Source organism: Mytilus galloprovincialis, chromosome 8 (assembly GCF_965363235.1).
Source record: "Mytilus galloprovincialis chromosome 8, xbMytGall1.hap1.1, whole genome shotgun sequence".
Lineage (NCBI taxonomy): Eukaryota > Metazoa > Mollusca > Bivalvia > Mytilida > Mytilidae > Mytilus > Mytilus galloprovincialis.
Genome location: NC_134845.1, coordinates 6,912,083 through 6,933,132, shown reverse-complemented (window position 1 = coordinate 6,933,132; position 21,050 = coordinate 6,912,083). Strand labels below are relative to the sequence as shown.

General features: G+C 33.8%; 2 protein-coding genes across 2 annotated transcripts in view; one reads left to right on the top strand and one right to left on the bottom strand.

Moving 5' to 3' along the window:
* Nucleotides 1-21,050, bottom strand: part of LOC143084955 (uncharacterized) — a 54,858-nt gene that overhangs the window by 6,616 nt on the left and 27,192 nt on the right. The window contains exon 4 of the mRNA XM_076261051.1: nucleotides 3,613-3,741. Coding sequence (XP_076117166.1) covers nucleotides 3,613-3,741 — 129 coding nt within the window. The remainder of the gene's footprint in view (nucleotides 1-3,612; nucleotides 3,742-21,050) is intronic.
* On the top strand, nucleotides 7,511-9,108 carry LOC143084954 (uncharacterized). The gene has a single exon (XM_076261050.1). It carries the CDS (start codon nucleotides 7,587-7,589, stop codon nucleotides 8,976-8,978), a length of 1,392 nt encoding a protein of 463 aa, XP_076117165.1. The 5' UTR covers nucleotides 7,511-7,586; the 3' UTR covers nucleotides 8,979-9,108.

The following is a 21,050-nucleotide window of genomic DNA, read 5'->3' as shown; positions in this document are numbered from 1 at the left end:
TCAATACCATAGTACGATGCTAGCACACCCATTCTGTCCTTATCACGCTGTTAATACGCCCTCACTACGTTCATACTACGATCATCATAAAATTTATTTAAGCTCTCAAGGTTTAGTTTGTTTGTTTGTAATTTGGACATCTTGTCCTTTTTCTCTAACGGCGCCACAACCATGCTTGATACATCTGTGTCATCCCTGCTATCATTCACTAAACATCGTCATTTGAGCTTGATTGACCAGCAATAGGTTGTGATTCAGGTTTGATTGGTCGGTCCGACACCTCTGCTGGATCAGGATTCGTTAATGTCAGAGCTCCCTCAGCCTCAACATCTTCCTCTACCACCACGCCCAAGTGTTCTGGTAGATGTTGATGGCACTACTGTGTTGTTTCTGAGAAATATACGTATTAATCAGAAATAGCAGAAATGGAACAGTATTTATAAGGAACACGATGTTGACGTTATTGCTATGATCTTAGTGAGATCGCGGTATGATCGTAGTATAATCGTAGTAAGATCGTGCTATAATCGCAATAAAAGCGTGGTAAGATCGTGTCGCAATCCGACAACTCGTGGTATGGTCGTAGTGGGAACCTGATGAGCGTAGTAAGATCGTGATAATCGTAGAAAGAGCATGGTGAGAACGTGGTTAAAGCTAGGTTCACACTGCCGATCAGATTAACTCGATGAACCCGATTGTCCAAATTTCCACGACCAAGCTCAACCAATAACTTAATCGGGCCTGTTTATGACTTCTACCCGACCGCCATCCGACTGTACACAACCTTTACTCGACAATTAACGACCCCATCAGGACTCCATCCCGACAACAAAATGAATACTAATTCGATAATTCCGATCCATTCGCGATCTTTATACGATCTTTACTCGACTAGCTAGACCAAATCATCCTTTTAACGATCTCAGTCTGATCTTGACCAGACCAGATCGACCTGATCGTATGTGGGTTGTAGGGATAATCGGGTATAAAAACGTCCGAAACTTTTATTCTCCGCCGCTTCGGAGTGAGCATTACGTGTTACCCTTGTTCGTCCGTACGTATGTGCGTACATGTACGTCCAAACAATATTAGTTTCCGTTTTCTTATTTTATTTTGCCTCAACCAAATTTTATGAAACGCCGTATCCAGAATGGTGTATTGCCATAAAACACAGTTCAAAAGCGAATTTGGGTGGCCGTTCTTGAGTAATTACCCTTTATAATGTTATATATGATAGCTGGGGTATTATCTGTCCCCTGGACACATTTTCCGTATATTTAGTTATATTCAATAGAAGTTCCGAGTAAAATTATACATTTAAAAATATCTATATAGAAATAAAGCAATTAGATTTGTGGGCAAGGTGATATGAGCTCAGAGAGACAGAAGAAACAGATTAACAGCTGTAACGGAGCTTGGAGAGTGAAAAGAAGACGAACAAGAAGGTGTACCCAGCAACGGGCGCCGAGAAATCTAGGTGAGGCAGTGGCTGACACGCCGACCAAATGTGGGCAGTATGAGAGACTTGCACTAACTTAACAAAGAGGAACCTAATGCTTTTAAAATCTTCCTCCTAGTAGACACTGATATGTAATGATAGTTGTATTGCTCTTTTTGGGAAATGACACCACAAATTGAGATTTGTCACTGGATTAGTACTTAATGTTAGATAGCAATATACATAAACTTTACCATCACTTTTTCCTTGCTTTCATACAAATAAAGCATACTGTTTGTGTAATATATGTGCATAAGTATGTAATCAGTATTTTCCATAGATTTGATATCCAGTAGTTGAATGGTTAAAGATACTTATTTTCTTTTTTCTGTATGGCAACAACCTGCATGTTTTTGCTTAAACATATTGCAAAAAGAGGACAAAGATGTCACATACTACCCCAAAATTTACCAAAAGTAGAATTTCATTCCCCTGGAGAAATACCTTTTCTGAAACTGTTTACAACTTTACATGTATCTCTCAAGAGATCAAGAGTGCATTTCTTTCTAACCAAAGTTCGGTCAACGTTGAGTGCCATTTGTTATAGTTTGTTTCACGTTACTACGTTATTTGTAGAAACAAATGCATCATTTAAATGGAGTTTGCTGACCCTGTTTGAACTGTCAAAAACGAATTTTGTTGTTATTTGAACTTATTACGCGTAAAAATAGGTTTATGCAAACTTTGCAAAAGTATGTTAGAAACAAATTATCTAAACATGTGCACACTGAACTGTTTTTACCGCTAGTGTAAGAATGAAATTCGCTCCACATAAAAAAAAATATTTGTCTATCGTCTCCTTTTTGTTTGAAATTACGTAAAAAAAGTTCCAATGAAAACAGTAATGTGACCTATATATAGTTGTTATTAATCATTTCTATGTCATTTGGTGTTCTGTGAAGAGCTGTCTCGTCGGCAATTGTACTACATCTTTGTTTTATACTAGTACAAACATTTCTAGTCAAACGAAAAATACGGACAGAAAAAACAGAAAATATCCCATAAAACAGGTAAATATAATCTTGATCGATGCTCTTATAAACCAACTTCGAAAGATAATTTAGTCGTCAGCAGTCTAATAATGAATGTTATTGCTCAATTACTTTCGTATTTTAAAAATCCGCCGGTGCCAAATTTGCAGGCTATTCTTCCCTTACGTCGTTGTCAATATACGGCCTTCAACACGGAGCCTTGGCTCACACCGAACAACAAGCTATAAAGGGCCCCAAAATTACTAGTGTAAAACCATTCAGGAAAACACACGTAATGTAGATAGAGGAATTTTTGTATTGTACAGTTAAATATGATGTTGCCAATATATTTTTGGGGAGACAGAGTTATGAGAGTTAATCAGATCTGCACACACTTTTAGGGAATCGTGTAACAGTCATGTGTTCTCGTGTATGGGAGAGTAGAGATCGAAGAGTGGTCGAATGTGGTCGCGAAGGGATCGGGTATTGGTCGAGTTGGTCTGGGATAAAATAAATATAGAAGTCGAAGTGATCTGTAAGAGATCGGACATTGGTCGAGTTAATCTGGAAATAATCGGACTTTATTCGAGCAAAGGTCGAAATGATCGGGTACTGATCGGTATTTGTTTGTATTCCGACCGAACTCGATCTCTACACGATCTTTTTCCGATCAATTCGACCGCTACTCGACGAATTCTCGATCTCTTCTCGAGTGGCTTGCTTTTTGGTCCTTATTCGATTGTTTTTGCCATGTCAAAAACTATCGGGTAGAAAGTCAGATCGATGACGAGTAAAGTAGACTATCCCGAACATCCTTGTCGATTGCCTGAATCAGATCAGTCTCCCGATCACTTAGTTTATCTTGATCGGGTTTGATCGAGTTGATCTGATCGGCAGTGTAAACCTAGCTTAAAGCGTAGCGGGGTCGTTGTAGAAGCGTATCATCGTGAAAACAGCAAAAATTAACATTTTCATGCCGCTCATACCGCGACCTCACTACGATCTGAATAAATTTAAGAACGCGGTGAGCGTAGTGCGATCGTGGTCTAGTGGGAGTGGGGCTTAACTAAGATATTCTGAATCAGCTTCTCCCATTATATCGCGTTAATATTGTCCATATTTAAACCTTTGTGTTAAACATACCTGAACGAACTAGTAATTCCTGTGTACCCACCGGCTGTGAACTAGTTAATGCGCATGCTTGACTTGGTGTGAGGGTTCCTGTGACATTGTTGATCACAATTACTCTAACTAAAGATGTACTATCGATATCTGTCAAAAAAAATGTGCGGCTATATAGAATTACGAAAAAAATATATATGAAAGGTCCCCTCTCAATACCCCGCGTTTTATATACATTTTTATTTATATCGTTTTTTAAAGTTGTCAGCTGGGTTTGATTTTTTATAGGCGAATCACACATAGGCACATGCAACAAAGTATATAAATGATGTTATTCTGCAAATCCTCTCAATTCTATAAGTATTCAACAATTATTATAGCATGATAAATTTCGACAATAATTGTATATACTGTACAATTTTAATGAAATCACCGTATACTAGTTATATATGTAGGACTCATGTGTGATTGGGACGCTGAAGTGCGATGACAACCCTATTGAAGTGGGATGGTTTTGATCATTTCGCTGATGTACGATGGTCCTGTCGCTGATGTGTGTCTATAAGACGCGTTATGGCTAGTTTAAAACTAACAGATTTTCAATTATTATGAGAGCTAGATTTTGTATAAGGTGTTATATGCATACAAAACATTCAATTGTTATTTTTCACTAGAGCATTATCCGTTTTTCGCTTAAGTTGTTTCGTTGTGACAAACTTAAATTATTTTCACTTCAAACAACTACCACACTTCAATTTTAATCATTGTAAATACATGTGTAGTACTGCTTTAAAAAAATGTCAAGTTTTGAACGATTGAATGACTACTGTTTGCTATCTACAAAGTATAATATACACTACAACTATAGTCAATGAGGACTGGATATTCAATGACTGCTTGAAATCAATAGGTTTACATAAAATAAAACATTTATTTCTTCAACAAATTCAAATATGAAAAAAAACATTGACATAATGGTTTACGAAATTGGTTGCACTTCAGAGAAGTCATCGACAAGAAATATAGCGTCACAATGACACCATCGTACTTCAGCGTCAAATAATCACACAACAGCGTGACTATCGCGGTTCGGAGTACCATCAAGGGTCAGAGTCCTATATAAAATGCCAATAGCAGAATTATGTCCACATATCAAAAAGGACGATCTCTCATTAAGTATACAACTGTAGATACGGACAGCCATAGAAATAATAAATGTAAATTTATATCAATGTACTAATCTACTTCTTATGATAATTGAATATCTGTAGATTTTAAACTATCAACGATGCGTCATATAGAACATCGCACATCCGCGTATGGACCAATGCATTTCGGTGTAGACCATCGCATAGCATGACAATTGAACTTCAGCGTCACAATCGCATTGGGCCATTCCAGTTAATTTCTGACAGGTGGGGATGGATGGGGAGAATTTTGTTTATACGTATCAGAAAAAAAACATCATGAAAAACTGCCTATCAGATCTAAGAATTAAGACCTATCAGATGTAGAGTTTCTGTTCATATTAGGTGGATGGGCTTTCATGGGAAAAAATGACCTATCAGAATTTTTTACTGCAAGGATTGTACCCATCAGAATTTTTTAAATACAATAACAGATAATGCATGATACGTAACTGTCTACATTCAAAAGCACCCATAAGATCTGACATAGGCATTTTTGTAACCCCTAAGATGTAATTATTTTAAAGTATTTACTGCTGCAAGACCCTCAGAAGTTTTTTGCATATAAGTGTACGTGTCAGATGAAAAACCCCAAATTTTCACCCCTAAGGTGTGTAAATTTTACACTCCTCAGAAAGGATCATCCAACCCCCTTTAGCAGATTATTAACTGGAATGGCCCATTGTACCTTAGACTCCTACATATAAGTCAAAATAATAATGACGTCTTGAAAGGCTATATTTTTTTTCATTGGCGCCTTACATCGACGAAGGCGTCAAAGCAAAAATTTAAAATAGCCTTCCTAGACGTCATAATTATTTGTACTACTTACATATCTGATATAAAACAACGGTATTGTTAAAATTGCATCATTCCAGACCTTTTTATTTCACACTTTATTAGTATTACAATTTCGAGTTCGATATCCTCTGTAAATCCCTCGTCTATCAGGACAGCATTGAATTTTTCTGGACCCTAGATGTTTTATATTGATGTTACACTAGTGTAGTAGACTATGTTTCGATATAGTACACTATGTTACACTATAGTACACTATGTCACACTATAGTACACTATGTTACACTATTGGTATGATCAAATTAATCATATAATCAAAAAAGTTAATTCTTCATTAGCTTTATTAAAAAAGAATCAAGAAATACTTGAATCACAATGCAAGAATTTTATTTTACAATGCGTATATTCTTCCACATTTGGATTACTGTTGTTCGGTTTTTAGTTGACAGTTTACTAAAATTGCAAAAAAAGGCAGCTTAAATTATTTTAAACGAACACGATATTCATAAACCATCTTTTGAACTATTCAAGGAATCTGGAATTATTCCTGTTACTAAGAGAATATTTTACCACAAATCATTATTAATGTATAAATCAAAACACCAACTGTCACCAAAATATTTATCCAATCTTATTGTGCCTACAAGTAGAAAACAATCGTACAATACTCGACTTTCATCATAGGATAATTTTATTGTCCCTAAGGCAGCAACCATTTGATTTTCTGGGGGGGGCTATGGTTTTTTTTTCTGTACAAACTTTTTTTTTCGCCTGCGGCGAAAAACAATCTATTTTTTTCGCAACAAGTCAAAAACAATTTTTTTCTTTCAATTTTAGCATTACATATAGTGGCAGCTGAGGGTGAAACAAACAATTTTTTTTTCTCAGAATCAAAAACAAATTATTTTTTTCTCCAAAAACTGGAAACAAACTTTTTTTTCCAAAAAAAACCATAGCCCCCCCCAGAAAATCAAATGGTTGCTGCCTAAATCAAATACAGAATTATACAAATCAAGTTTTTCTTTTAGTGGTCCAAAACTGTGGAATTCACTGTCCAGTGAAATTAAAAAATCAAAAAGTAGATCTGCATTCAAAAACTCTTACACGTCATTTTATTTTTTAAAGTGTTAAATTTATAAGTTAAACCACAATGTATACCATAGGCGTTTTTGTTGTTGTTGTTATATTACTTTATATACATCTATTGTTTACATGTGTGTAATAGTATATTAATTATGTTTTATTCATATTGTGAACATTGTATGTAGAGACCCGTATTGAAATTAGTTTAATCCAAATGAGTTACTCTCTTTAAATAAAGATATTTTTATTATAGTATGTTTTTCTTCATCTCAATACTATTAAATTTGATAAAATTGAAATAGTTGCTTGTTATTCTATTGTAGTAAGAAAACCACTGTCCAGGACGGGTAAAAACAGACAGATTGTGAAAGAAAAGACAATAGTGCACAATACGATCAGCATGAATTTATCATATGTCAAATTTAGGCAAAAAATAAGGCACAGGTACTCAAATTCAGTCACGGACTTGCGAAGTCGAGGGGGTGTACTAGTAATCTCGTTCATTGCCGGAAAACCTTTCATCAAATGTTGACGTTTACTTTTCCTATTTCAGTTATGTATTCTTTCCTGTTTGTAAAAAAATATTTAAAAAATAAACAAAGCGTATATTATGCCTCATATTGTATCAGGAAATAAGAGGTATTTAGAGGGATAATGAGGGATAATTAGTCTAAATATTATCATAGAACGTATCAGACAAAGCTAAAACTCTTGAGTAGAACTCTTAACATATTTAGGTTTGATTGATACTCTATTCTTGAAACACTTGTTTAATTTAGTTACATTCAACTTCCTGGTATCAATTAATTGTTTTTACACTATCCCATAGGCACCTATAAAACTATCATATCGTTGAAACATGTTGTTTATATATGAAATGTTAATTCTCTTTCTATGTTATAGCTAAAACACGTATATCGACTCAACATGTCACATAATTCGACAGCCATTGCTGTCTCCTCGGATAACTTCGATTGGCAAAGAGATACGATCCCAGATTTTGTGACGCTGTCGCTGTACATAATAATAGGTCTAGTTGGAAACACTATAGTTATTCTAGTTTACAAATTTCATATAACCAAGGCATCCGAAGAGAGATATTTCATACCAATACTGGCACTAGCAGATCTTATAGCATGCGTTGTCAGCTCCTCGCTTGGAATAGTTTGGAACTACCACCAAGAAAACTTTACAAACGTAGCGCTATGTAAGATAGTGTACTATTTCATGGGAAATACAACATATATGTCTATTTTCTTATTGCTTTGCATTGCAGTTCAAAGATACTTGAAAATATGTCGGAAGCGTACTTTGAGTTTACAATGTAGGCGCATTATGATTTTTATATGTTTAGTGTGTGCAGTATGCTTTACTATACCGCTGTGTTTAACATACGGAATTGTACATTTCAAGAAAAATGGACATGTGATTACATCGCACTGTAGTAAGTTAAAATACGGTAACAAAATATTTGGCGCCCTTTACGGAATTGTCGTTTCTTCGTTTATTTTCCTTGTGTATTTATCTTTCATATTTTTATATGGGAAGATTGGATACGCAATTTATCATCACTTTAAAACCCACCAGTTCAAACATACACATGCACATTATCCAAAAGATTCAACGCCAAGAAATTCCAAACCGAGCAAAAGTGAGGAATCATACGAGGATCGTGCACAATCAGAAAACAGTGAGACGGGTAACAATCTAACGTTCCAAACATTTGGGGATACTAACAAAGGCCATGTCAGAAAATCGTCATTACACGATATGATATCCGACAAAAATATGAAGGCAAAAGGATTACAGAACATTGCGTTCCCGGATGTAGACTTAGTCAGATTTCAAAAGATTAAAAATACATCGATGACAGTAGACTTTCGAACAGTTGATAATGGAGTTATGACGGACGACCAATCTATTGATTCGCTTCAAATCACGTGCCCAATGTCAGACATATCTTCAGACTCTCTTTCAACTACAAAAACCTATTCAACAACTATATCAAAACCATCGAAGAAGAAACAGCGGAAACGGAAGCGGAGCAGACGTCTAATGAACAAATTCTCTTTCATGTTTATGATAGTTACAACAGTATTTCTTATATGCTTCATTCCTGTTTCAACTATTTTAACCTTGGAAGGATTCTATCCAGACTTCTGGGAAAAACTATCAAGTTCACAGGTTAATATAGTGATTTGGTTGTATCGAACATTCATCATAAACAATATATCAAACCCGCTGATTTATGCTTTTATGGATATTGAATTTCGTAATGCAGCAAAAAAGCTTTTTAAACAATGCTGCGGCACGATGTGAAAAATGAAAGTGTTATTATCTGACTCTTAGTTCGTTCAAATCATCCTTATTCACTAACTGCAACATAATGATCTATGTTGTATAACATTAATATGTAGATATCAATAAATTCATGATTTGCTAAACACTTCTTATAGAGTTTGTTTACGTGATAACTGACTTTTTGCCGACACGTTTGAGATATTTTCACGTATTTGGATTTCGATGCTGTTCAAAACTCAGCTAGATTTCACGATCGGTTGGATTTTTTAATATTTAACATGTAATTTGTTTGATGTCAGTTTTTCATCAGAAATAATCCAAAAATGACTAGCATGCATGAGGACGTCATATAATAATAACAAATATTTTGCATATTATTGAAACAAAGAATGTGTCTACTATACATGTAGTCAAAATATCCAATGAACCGTGTCCAACACGATATTTTCCAACCCTCAACATTTGAATTTGATCGGCAATCCTTGCATAAGAAATGTGAAAATTATGGTATGTTGAAGTGGTATCTAAATTTACCACCCAACATAATATCCTCGCTTCGAATTCAATTATGCATAAAATTATGCATATTAATTTTTATAGCGAGTTATTTTGAGATATCTCATTAATTTTTACCTGACTATCTATAGCATTTTTTCTTATTATTCCATTTATCGTTTTCATAAAATAATAGATGTATATCCGTACGGCCATGACAGACTGTTCGAAAAATATGCAATTGTCTATATAGTGCTTCTGAAACATATGGTAACTATATGGAGAGATACTGACTAAAAAGTAAAATTACGAAAATACTGAATTTAAAGGAAAATCTATTCGGAAAGTCCATAATCACATGGCAAAATCAAATAACAAAACGCATCAAAAACGAATGGACAAGAACTGCCATATTCCTGACTTGGTACAGGCATTTTCAAATGTAGAAAATGGTGGATTAAAGCTAACCCTCTCGCTTGTTCTTTCAAATTTAGACTGGCAAGTGCAAATGACAAAAGAATAATTTAAAGAAGGCCAATTTACACATCTTATATATATTAAATGACTGAATAAATAGTCAACGATAAATCTTACGGGGCGAAAGATCATATAATTATGATTCAGTACACTACAAAATATAATATATAACAAGTCTAAAAGGGTACAACATCAACAAAAACACAATAAAACGAACAATATGTTAGATATTTCGGATAACAGATATCCTTGCTCGGTAATAGCACGATGACAAATGAATCATGTCAATTCAAATTAAGACTCTATCAAAATCTTGAAATTAATACAATTTAAGCGAACGCTGGAACAATTTTAAAATTTCCAAACACGGCGCAAAGACTACAGAGATATGCCAAAATAAAAATAGTTATTTACGATGTTAAGTGGCACAACTCTAAATTCCCAAAGGTGGTGATAGTTGAGATGTTAAACAACTGCGTAGGAATACAGTCTCAATAAACAGTCCTGATCGATCTACGCTGGTATAATATTTAAAATATGACAGCGGTAGAAAAATTGCAACAGAGACTGCGTATTTAAACATGCCAAATATATAGTAATTTGATAATAAGAAAAATGAGTAATAAATTTTTACTAAGGTTAAGTAATAGAACGTGGCTGTGTATTTACACATCCCCGCCAACTGTAACTAAAACTAGTATAATTAAAAAATTCCTGAAAAGTGTAAGTGTCCAGTACGGAAGCCGGAGTAACTTGACACGGGTGATGTCAGGAAGTTAGTGATGGTAGGGAAAATGAGTGACTCTTCTATGTTTTTTCATTAATGCCCTCTGGGGAAACTGTCCTGAGCTTTCTTATCCAAAAGCTTTCCCGAGCAAGTCTGTCGGCCTTTGACCAATCCTCGTTGTGATCTATGATGGTGATGGTAAGTATGTAATAAATGTAACTGCTTGTATAAAGACCATTATGAGTCTAACAAAATATGCTTCTAGGACAACCCATTAGTGCTTTTTCTTTTAAGAGCCTTATTTACATGCCATTGGTAGGATATGAATCATGTATAAATGACTAAGACCGACTAAGGCTAATTTGAGGGGTGGTCGGTGGGGTCCTGATCCCAAAATCCCGGGCTTATAACCATGAAATCCCGAGATACAGAATTTAAAGAAATTCATATCCCGAAATCGAAATATATGTTCCTTGATCCCGTAAGGATCAATTCCCAAATCCCGAGCTTAAAAACACACGATCCCGACGCCCCGAAAAAGGTTCTGTCTCCCTCTAATCTCTACCTTACTTTGATTTCTGCCAAATCACTATTTTCCCTTTAAACAATATTTTGTTTTGCCCTATTTATGGGCATTATGTGTTCTAGTCTGTGCATCCATGCGTTCGGTCGACCGTCCGTCCGTCTGTCCCGCTTCAGGTTAAAGTTTTTGGTCGAGGTAGTTTTAGATGAAGTTGAGCATGTTTTACTTATTTTAATATATATATGCAAGTGGTATGACCCCTTAAATAGTAAACATTTCAAAGAAACAGTAGACAGAATCAGGGACTTTCTATACTAACATAGAAAGTCCCTGAAAGAATACAGAGAGTCTCTATATATTAAAGTAGTATAATCGTAGTTTACATGTAGATAAACGCGAAAAATAATTGTCCTCTCTAAGGAGGTATAATAGTTGTGGTTCTTGCGATCTAAACACCATTATATGGAGAACGCTCTGATTGGCTTATCTATTTTTCATTTTTGTTATCTATCATACGATTGGTTGTATTTATGCATGTTTCAAACCGGAAATCATATCTATGACTAAAAGTCAGTCTGATGACGGAATCATATCCGGACTCCTTTTTTGTCGTTTTTCTCCCAAAATAACGCAATCTGAATAATCATAAGAATGGATGACAAATGCGACTATGCATGTAACCTATAGGACATAGAGGATGTTGTTATTTATGTATTATTGTCATTTTATTTATTTTCTTTTGTTACATCTTTTGACATCAGACTCGGATTTCTCTTGAACTGAATTTTAATGTGCGTATTGTTATTCTTTTACTTTTCTACATTGGCTAGAGGTATAGGGGGAGGGTTGAGATCTCATAAACATGTTTAACCCCGCCGCAATTTTGCGCCTGTCCCAAGTCAGGAGCCTCTGGCCTTTGTTAGTCTTGTATGATTTTAATTTTTAGTTTCTTGTGTATAATTCGGAGTTTAGTATGACGTCCATTATCACTGTACTATTATGCATATTTTAGGGGCCAGCTGAAGGACACCTACGGGTGCGGGAATTCTCGCTACATTGAAGACCCATTGGTTGCCTTCGGCTGTTGTTTGCTCTATGGTCGGGTGGTTGTCGCTTTGACATATTCACCATTTCCTTTCTCAATTTTATGATGATTGGTTTATTGTGGAAGGAAGAGAAGCGACACACACAATGAGGTCTTCTCGTTTAATAGTATAGATAACAAGTCTAAAAGGGTACAACATCACCAAAAACACAATAAAACGAACAATATGTTAGATATTTCGGATAACAGATATCCTTCCTCGGTAATAGCACGATGACAAATGAATCATGTCAATTCAAATTAAGACTCTATCAAATATATACAATCTTTAAAGTAAGATGATATTTCTATAAACTTTTTAAAGTAAGATGATATTTCTATAAACTTTTTAAAGTAAGATGATATTTCTATAAACTTTTTAAAGTAAGATGATATTTCTATAAACTGTTTTTTTATTGTACTGTCTAAGAAGCTTTCCCTGTTGGATTGTTGCATTAACTGTATGAGGTGGTCTAGTCTATAGATTTTACTGTTACCCTTGTTTATATCATATGGAACCATGCAAACTATATATGTTAAACATGAGGCAACAAATGATACGTAGAGATTTCCATAAATGCAACAAAACAAGTTCATAAATAATTGACAATATTTTATAATGTATTTGTAAAGAAAAGTTTAGACAAATGATATCCCTACTGTTCATAGGTGGATAGAGAAAAGTGGCTTGAATTCATGGTATTAAACTGCAAAGGAAGTATTTTACTTTTCCAATTATCAAAACGATAGAAGTTTCTTATCGTACGCATTCATACAAAGTGCACCGACCAATATCTCAATAATACGTTAAGCGAAAGGTCGTAGACCAGTGACGATTTGTGTTGTCATGATGGTGTCTCAGATGCAGAGGTTCGAATCTTGTTGAGGGACGAACAAACATTTTCTAACGCTAATTTGCAGTTCTAACATTGTTGGGCTAAACTTGACAATAATATGTAATGTAACTGCTGGATGACAAGTTTACAGGAGATAATGTAAAACATATAATTCCGTTATTTTCTTGGGTTTCAGAATGTTACTATGAAAATAATGACTTAATGACACGACCTTTTCTATCAGATGTCAAATTAAAGATGAAATTACTCATTAATAATAGACACTAATTGAAATCATTCTCTAATCCGTTTGCATAGCGAAATTATATGATATGTCAAAAATATACTTCCTTTATATTGATGGATTTTAGTATAATATTCTGGGAATAACACCTTCATTAATCGAACTTCAGTATCTTATATCGAATAATTGTCTGGGGATAAATCCTTCTCTGGCTTAAAGGATGCATGGGTAACAATGTATATTAAAAGTAAGGTGGAGACAACATTTCTTGTCAAAGGGCTTACAGACTATAAATGTGATTAGATTAAGGCGCACGTAGGTAAAAGTATGTAGATAACAAGAACTATCTTTAAAAAAGATATCCGACGTATTAAAATTTGAGTATATATTTAAAACTATCATTTCGATAACCTTCAGAAGCACAAAGATAACATTTAAATAACGTTTTCTCTGTTTGTGTTCAGTATTCTCGGTCCTCGTATCTTTCTGTTTACATTCACCAAAACCCCACGGAAATATCACATGCGTAGGTGCGTTCTAAAAGTCATGTACGTTCGTACAACAAAGTTTACATTAAAAATTATATAATTGTCCCGAATAAACAGCTGTCACGGATGCAAAGAGCTATTGGAGAAACAATTACTTTAATAAAAATATAAATCTTTGTAAGATCAAGTTCAAATATTTATAGTTTTTCACTTGCTTTCCATCACGATATAATTAACGAGACGTTTTTTCAAACACAACCAAATCACCCACCATGACAGCATTTTGTCCAATCACAGAAAGGATTTTCGAGCATGCGTATTCTGTTGCCATAGTTAAGCGTCCTTAAGTTCAAAGGGCACAAACCGAAACTATACCGACTACGTCGGAAAAACTTTAAAATCTATCATAATGTAGATTATCATTTATGTTCTTTTCTTTTCTGTAACTATTTCAATTTCTCACTGTATACAAGGCATGATTTAGGTTTGCATATTTTTTATTAAAAGATAAATTTATAAATAAAAAACCACACATACTTTCTTCGGGTTTTAGTGGGGTTGTGTTGCTCAGTACTTTTTTTATGTTGTTTTTTTTTTCGTATACTGTTGATTGTTGTTTGGTCGTTTTGTATTTTTTTGCCATGCCATTGACTATTTTCGACTCATGAGTTTCCATATCCCTTTGGTATCTTTTGCCTCTCTTTCATACTCCTACTCATTAGTGCCTTTGATGATTTTTTAATATTCTTTCATAAACAAATTATATAAATATAAGATGGCAAGCTTATATTTATATAATACAAGGGTATCTAAAAGCTATACCAGTTCTTCCGTTATCTTCAAGGGTTTTGTTATAAGTGGTTTCTCGTAATTTATACACCATTGACGAGACAATTACTTCCATTAAGATGGTACAACTATCATCTATCAAATTCAATTATGAAATCAGTCATTTATTGGATAGCCACCTTTCTCTGACGTAAAGGATGCGAGGGTTATATAAAGAATAAGTTAACTTACAACCAAACAACCAATACATGTGATTACATTAAGACACCCAAAGGTAAAGTATGCATATAAGTGTATATTTAAAAAAAAACTTTAGCATTTATCAATTTGTATGTAACTATTAATAATGATTTTTTTTCATTCTGTACCTTATTCATCAATTGTGTTCCTGAATTTTGCTATTATATAATTTTCCAGATAAAAGAGGATAACAGTCATATCCGAAGTTAGACTTTAACTATTTGTCTCTTGATGCATATATTTAATCATTTATATATCTAGTTTTTTTTTAATTTAATTTTATAGACACAGACTAATATATCGTGTATATATGCGATACAAGAATGAACACCTCCATCATGGAAGCTAATGAAAGTGTCACAGAAGATATGCAGCTTAATGCAACAAACGACCTTGACGACTGGCCAAAGGTTGTTGAGACGTACTTGATTGGTAACAGTGTGTTTTTAGCCGTCTGCATGGTTATAGGAGTAATAGGGAATGCTATTGTTGTGGCTGTGTATAAATTGGAAATGAAGGACACTTCTACAGAACGATACTTTATTCCAGTTCTAGCTGGGGCAGATATTTTGGCGACGATCGTTGGTTGTATAACTTGTACAATATGGAATTCCCTACAATCGAGTTTTACAAGTAATAACCTTTGTAAAGTCATCCTGTTTTCAATTGCAAGCAGCGCATCATTCTGTCTGTTCCTTTTCCTTTGCATTGCATTCCAACGATATTTATTGATATGTCGCAAGTATCAACTGAACTTGCTGCAGCGACGAATCATGATTGGTGTTTCTGCCATCCTTGGAATAGGTATGGCAATACCATTCACATTGACGTACGGTATCAATGCGTTTTCTGTTGAAGGAAGATCAGGGGGTCAACGATGTGGCAGACTCAAACGAGAAGATGTTTACCCTGTTGCGGTTGCGCACTCCATTGTGTTCGGAGTTATTATGCAAATGACTTGCACATGTCTAGTCATCTTTTATGGCAAAATCGGTTGCACAATATTCGGGCATTTTAATTCTCAGTCAAAAAAGAAGAAATTGCAAATGAAAGATTCGTCTAGAGAATATACGAGAAGCTTGTCCGATAAGAAGTCAAATGACCGAACAGAAGATACCCCAGCAAAGAAATGCGAGATAAAGATTAACTCAATCACCCAAGAAGACGTCAACTTTCCATCAACAGACCATCATAATGATGAAGCATTGCAGAGAAACAAAAAATATGATACACAGACCATAAAACCAGAGTTACCATCAGTGGAGTCTACAGTTTCCAAAAAGGAACCTTCAACACAAAGTGGCAGAAAAGATACCCGTAACAAAAGAAACAGGCGGTTTAAGACCAAGTTTTCGTTGATGTTTGTAGTAGTAACCAGTGTATCTATAGTTTGTTATTTGCCAGTTGGGGCAATCGTGATGTTAGAAGGGTTTATTCCGGAGTTCTGGGATAATCTTACTCAGATGGAGCTCATTATTGTGGTATGGTTCTATCGGTCGTATATTATCAACAGCATCGCTAATCCAATCATCTACGCTTTTCTGGATATCGAGTTTTACAATGGATTAAAAAGACTTTATCAAAGATGCTTCCAAAAATGAGTATAATTGATGAAAAATAACAAACTTCTCAAAATGTGCATGTCTTGAAGCATGCGTGCAATGTTTTATACTAGAAAAGAAGATGTGGTATAATTTCGAAGGAGACAATTATGTATTTTCGTTTCAGATGCAAGGTTAATCGTCTAAATCTTTTTCCCGCCAAAGCAAGTTATTATCATTGCGAATGAGACAATTATGTTCATTTCGTTTCAGATGCAAGGTAAATTGTCTAACTAATTTTTCAGCCTAAGAAATTTATTATTTTAATTCAAACTAGTGGTAATATCAAGTATACGGTGGTAATACCAAGTATAGGTTAACATTATTATATCGAACATCTCTACTTGATTTTAATTGTCAATTTGATATAACTCTATGCGACTAGCATACAAGTGAAAGGTTTAGCTAGGTACAAAATCAGGTTAAGTCCAACTTTTTATATTTTCGTTGTATTTTTGTGAATTTACATTTTTCGTGACATTTCTTTTGTTTTGAAAATTTTCTGTAACATATTTTGAATTAATTCCTTATTTAGGAATAAAACCTGCATGAATGTGTTTAATTAAACCACCCTATATCATATATATAGATTTCTTTATATCTTATATGCATTGGTAATTATCTCAAAATATGTAATCTTAAAAAATAAAAATTAAATTTGGGTCCGTAGGTGACCTGTTATAAGGCAAAATTTCGGTCCATATCCAATATGCCCTCATTTTCCAGTGGCATTCCAAATTTCCCCGACCATCATCCCGGATGGCCTCTATTATGACAGTACCTACCTATTGTATTTATTGTTAACTTGTTCTTTTCCTAAATATGCATGAAATATTTGCCACTGGACGTTAAGCAACCAACAATAAATCAATCAATCGTCTGCACATTTCATTGCAGTAAATAAAAGCTGTGTCATCTACATATATCTTGCCAATGTGTGTTTCAAAGCACCATTATTTTTTTTTTATTTGGTGTTTCTATAGAATATTTTGGAAACTTGAAGTTACAGGGATACTAAAGCTTGTTTACAGTAAGAAAAAAGTGTGTAACTTTGATTGGTTAACCATCAGTGATTGTTATTTTCCTATATGCAATGAAAGATTATGTGAAGTTTATTCCATAGTACTGGACAGGATAAATCTCTACTCGCGCAAAATATTTCTCTATTTTATACAAATATGAATTCTGCACCGTTTTTTTAAAGTTCCAATTTAACAAAGATTGATACGGGAAATCAATGGTGGTACTACACATGAACACCGATTTTTAATTTACACAAAGTTCCATGTAATATACTTGTATACCAGTTGTCTTTAATATTTTATTTTATGTTTTTAAATTATTACATTGTTTAGAATTAGATGTATGTTGTGTGTTTTGTGGCTTCAAATTGGAAAATAAAACTTGTTATTCGTACTTTGTGTCATGTTCTATATATAACATAATACATTGTAAAGGAGATGGAAGAAAGGTAGTAAAAAACACTATTGTTTGGCAAAGGACAAGGTTCACTTATGGCAAAAAATGGCCTTAAATATCAACTTCATCAAAAATCCCAAAACGGCCACATGTTGGTTCGTAAATGGGTCTATTCCAAAAGTCTTAAGGTGGCTCGTGGGTACAAAAATTTCAGCAAAAAATTGAACTTTTATTTTTTCATTACAAATTTTATTTATTACACTATTAGTTATTACTTTAAAGATATGTTTATATCATTGAAAAAGCTCCAAATTATCTCCCTTTGATGCAAAAATGCCATTTTTTGGCATTATTTGAAATATCTTTTTTAACTCATCGGTGACCTATATTTTTTATTATTGTTTTCATATAAGCTGTACATACACTAAATAATTGTAAAATTTAAGCGATTTCTGTAATTAGGTTATTTTTTTATTTCGATATCACCTCTATTTCTCCTATTAGTTCAACAGAAAAAAAGGACATTAACAAAAATGTATGCTTCTTCCGGAGGCAGATTGTGAGCTTAAATGAACGGTGACCCCATTTTTTATTTCATTTTTCTTTTAAGTATATGATAAAGTTCATTTATAAAAAAATATAGCGAAATCCTATATAAGAAAAAAAAATTGATTTATACCCAGGAGCCCCCTTAATGCTAAACAAATCATTTCTTTTCATAAAAGTATCAAAAATATGTTGTAATCAAAAGATTCCAATTTTGATACAGAAATCTTCAATATAAACACTTTTTGGCTCGTAGATGTCGGCCAAGGTTGATTGTGCCAAAAACAATTAATATTATGGAATAAAAGTTACCTTTAAATACAAATAATGTTTATTTAAGGTGTCATAGCTTCATAAATTTTAAAGGAGGGTGCAAAAAACATATACTTAGGTGAGGTTTTAGAATTTGTGTCAAATGTCCGTGGTGTTTTTCCATACAATACAATGTAAAATATTTTGCCCCATAATACCCGTTTATTTTCTCATATAAGACTTAATAGCTCATTAAAAATCATTTACCAAAATTTAAGATTCTTGATTTTCTTTCTTTTGTTTTGAGACCCAAGTAATACCAATGCAAATATAAGTTAATAGTCCGAGTCACCCTTTTCCCGCCATATTTTAAATCTCCAATATCTCGAAAAGGAGGTCCATGACCTATCAATATTTTTAGCTTATCTTTATCCTTAATTGATGCTCTGCAAGCTTATAGTATCAATTTTAATTTCTTAATTTCTTACTGTTTACCTAACCTCACCTAAGTACATCCTTAATTGTATTATTTATATTTGAAATATGTAACCAATTTGAAAACAAAACATCAAACATTAAGGGCCAATGTTAACCGTTTGTGAACCTTGTTGTCTCCCTCTGATGATAAAACTGTTCCAGAACGAAATAGATTCAATGAAAACAACAACCAATTCCTACATGATATGGGGATTCACAAAAAGAATGACCTCATGCAAAATATTAAGCATATTCAAAATCACGTAAAGAATGAATAAAGTTTTTTATGGAACAGTAATATATCGCTGTTCAATGGTTATAAATCGATTGAGAGAAAAACAAAGGAACAACAGAATCTCTAAAGTAACAAAAACAAACGCCAGCAATCAAAGAAACAAACTATTTGATAACAACTACCATTTTCCTGACTAGGTACAGGGCATTCTACGATGAAATAGTGGATTGAATCTAGTTTTATGGGTAGCCAAACCTCCCGCTTATATGGCAATGTTAACAAATATCGCTCAAATGATAACACTTCATTACATAAATACAGCACAAACAAACACCTAATCAAAGCACCAAGGGTGCTATAGGCAGTTAATCAAAAACCCAAAGGCAAACTTGGCCAAGTTCAGATGAATAGTGTAAAGAATTAGTGAAAATATTTATCTCAGGCATTGTTCTCAGCTATTTCTAAAGTATCAAATAATGCTTGTACAGTAATGTTTACGCTATGCAATCCTACCACTTTCAAAAGTTATTGCCAATTTATATTCATAAAGATTCCAATGTCTGAGATTATGCACATACACTGTCCCATGTTAGGGGAGAGTTTTATGCCAGTTAAGACATTTAAGCCGCCACACTGTATGTACCTGTCCATAGTGAGGACCCACTAATGTGGTGATTGTTGCTGTATATCATATTTATTTTTCATAATTGTTATGTACATTTTTTTAGATTTTAATTTCTTGTGTATACTTCTGATTTTAGTATGATGTCCATTATCAATGATTATCACTGAAATAGTATACCTTGTTGTTACTATGTTAAGGGGACAGCGAAAGAAAACCGGGTGTGGGAGTTTCTCCCTGCATTCAACAGGTTGGGAACAAACCCTCTATATGGTGATTATACCTGTATAGAGGGATAATCCTTCTATCATGTCTATAGAGGGGTAAAATTATCCCTCTATAGAGGGGCATTTTTGTTAAGACTGGATTTAAATCAAAATAGGGCAGAATGGCATTTTCTACTTATTATGGCAGTAACCTGGAACAGTTGATGCACCAATTGATGTAATTAATTTAATATGCACATGCCCAGTTTGATGCTTATCTGACTAAATATAAAATCTATTGTTCATAATGATTGAAAGCTGTGATGATCAGGTAAATTCTACTCACTTATGCCTCACTGAACAGAATGTCTATTTTTAGATTTAACATGAAATTTAAAGGTCAACTATTCCTTTTGTTGTTGATCAGGTGTTCAGGTAGGCATACAATAGATTGCAAGTTTTGTCACTTTAGCAGAAAACTGGTTATCCCAATTTTTAATAAAGTGCATATGTTAATGCATATAATGCTAGAGATTTTGGCCAATATAACTAGAAAATGCCATTCTGTCCTAATTTGCTTTAAATCCAGTGCAAACAAAACTACCCCTCTGTAGAGGGATAATTTTATCCCTCTAAAGAAGGATTATCCTTCTATACAGGTATAATCACCATACAGGGAGTTTGTTCCCAACCTGTTGAAGATCCATTGGTAACCTTCGACTGTTGTCTGCTATTAGATCAGGTTATTGGCTCTTTGACACATTCCCCATTTTCATTCTCAATTTTATTAACGTCTCAAATTATAACTGAATTAAAATATCTTGATTAC

Bases quoted from the DNA above. Each gene is read 5' to 3' on its own strand.
- LOC143084954 (XM_076261050.1), top strand. From the start codon at position 7,587: ATGTCACATAATTCGACAGCCATTGCTGTCTCCTCGGATAACTTCGAT.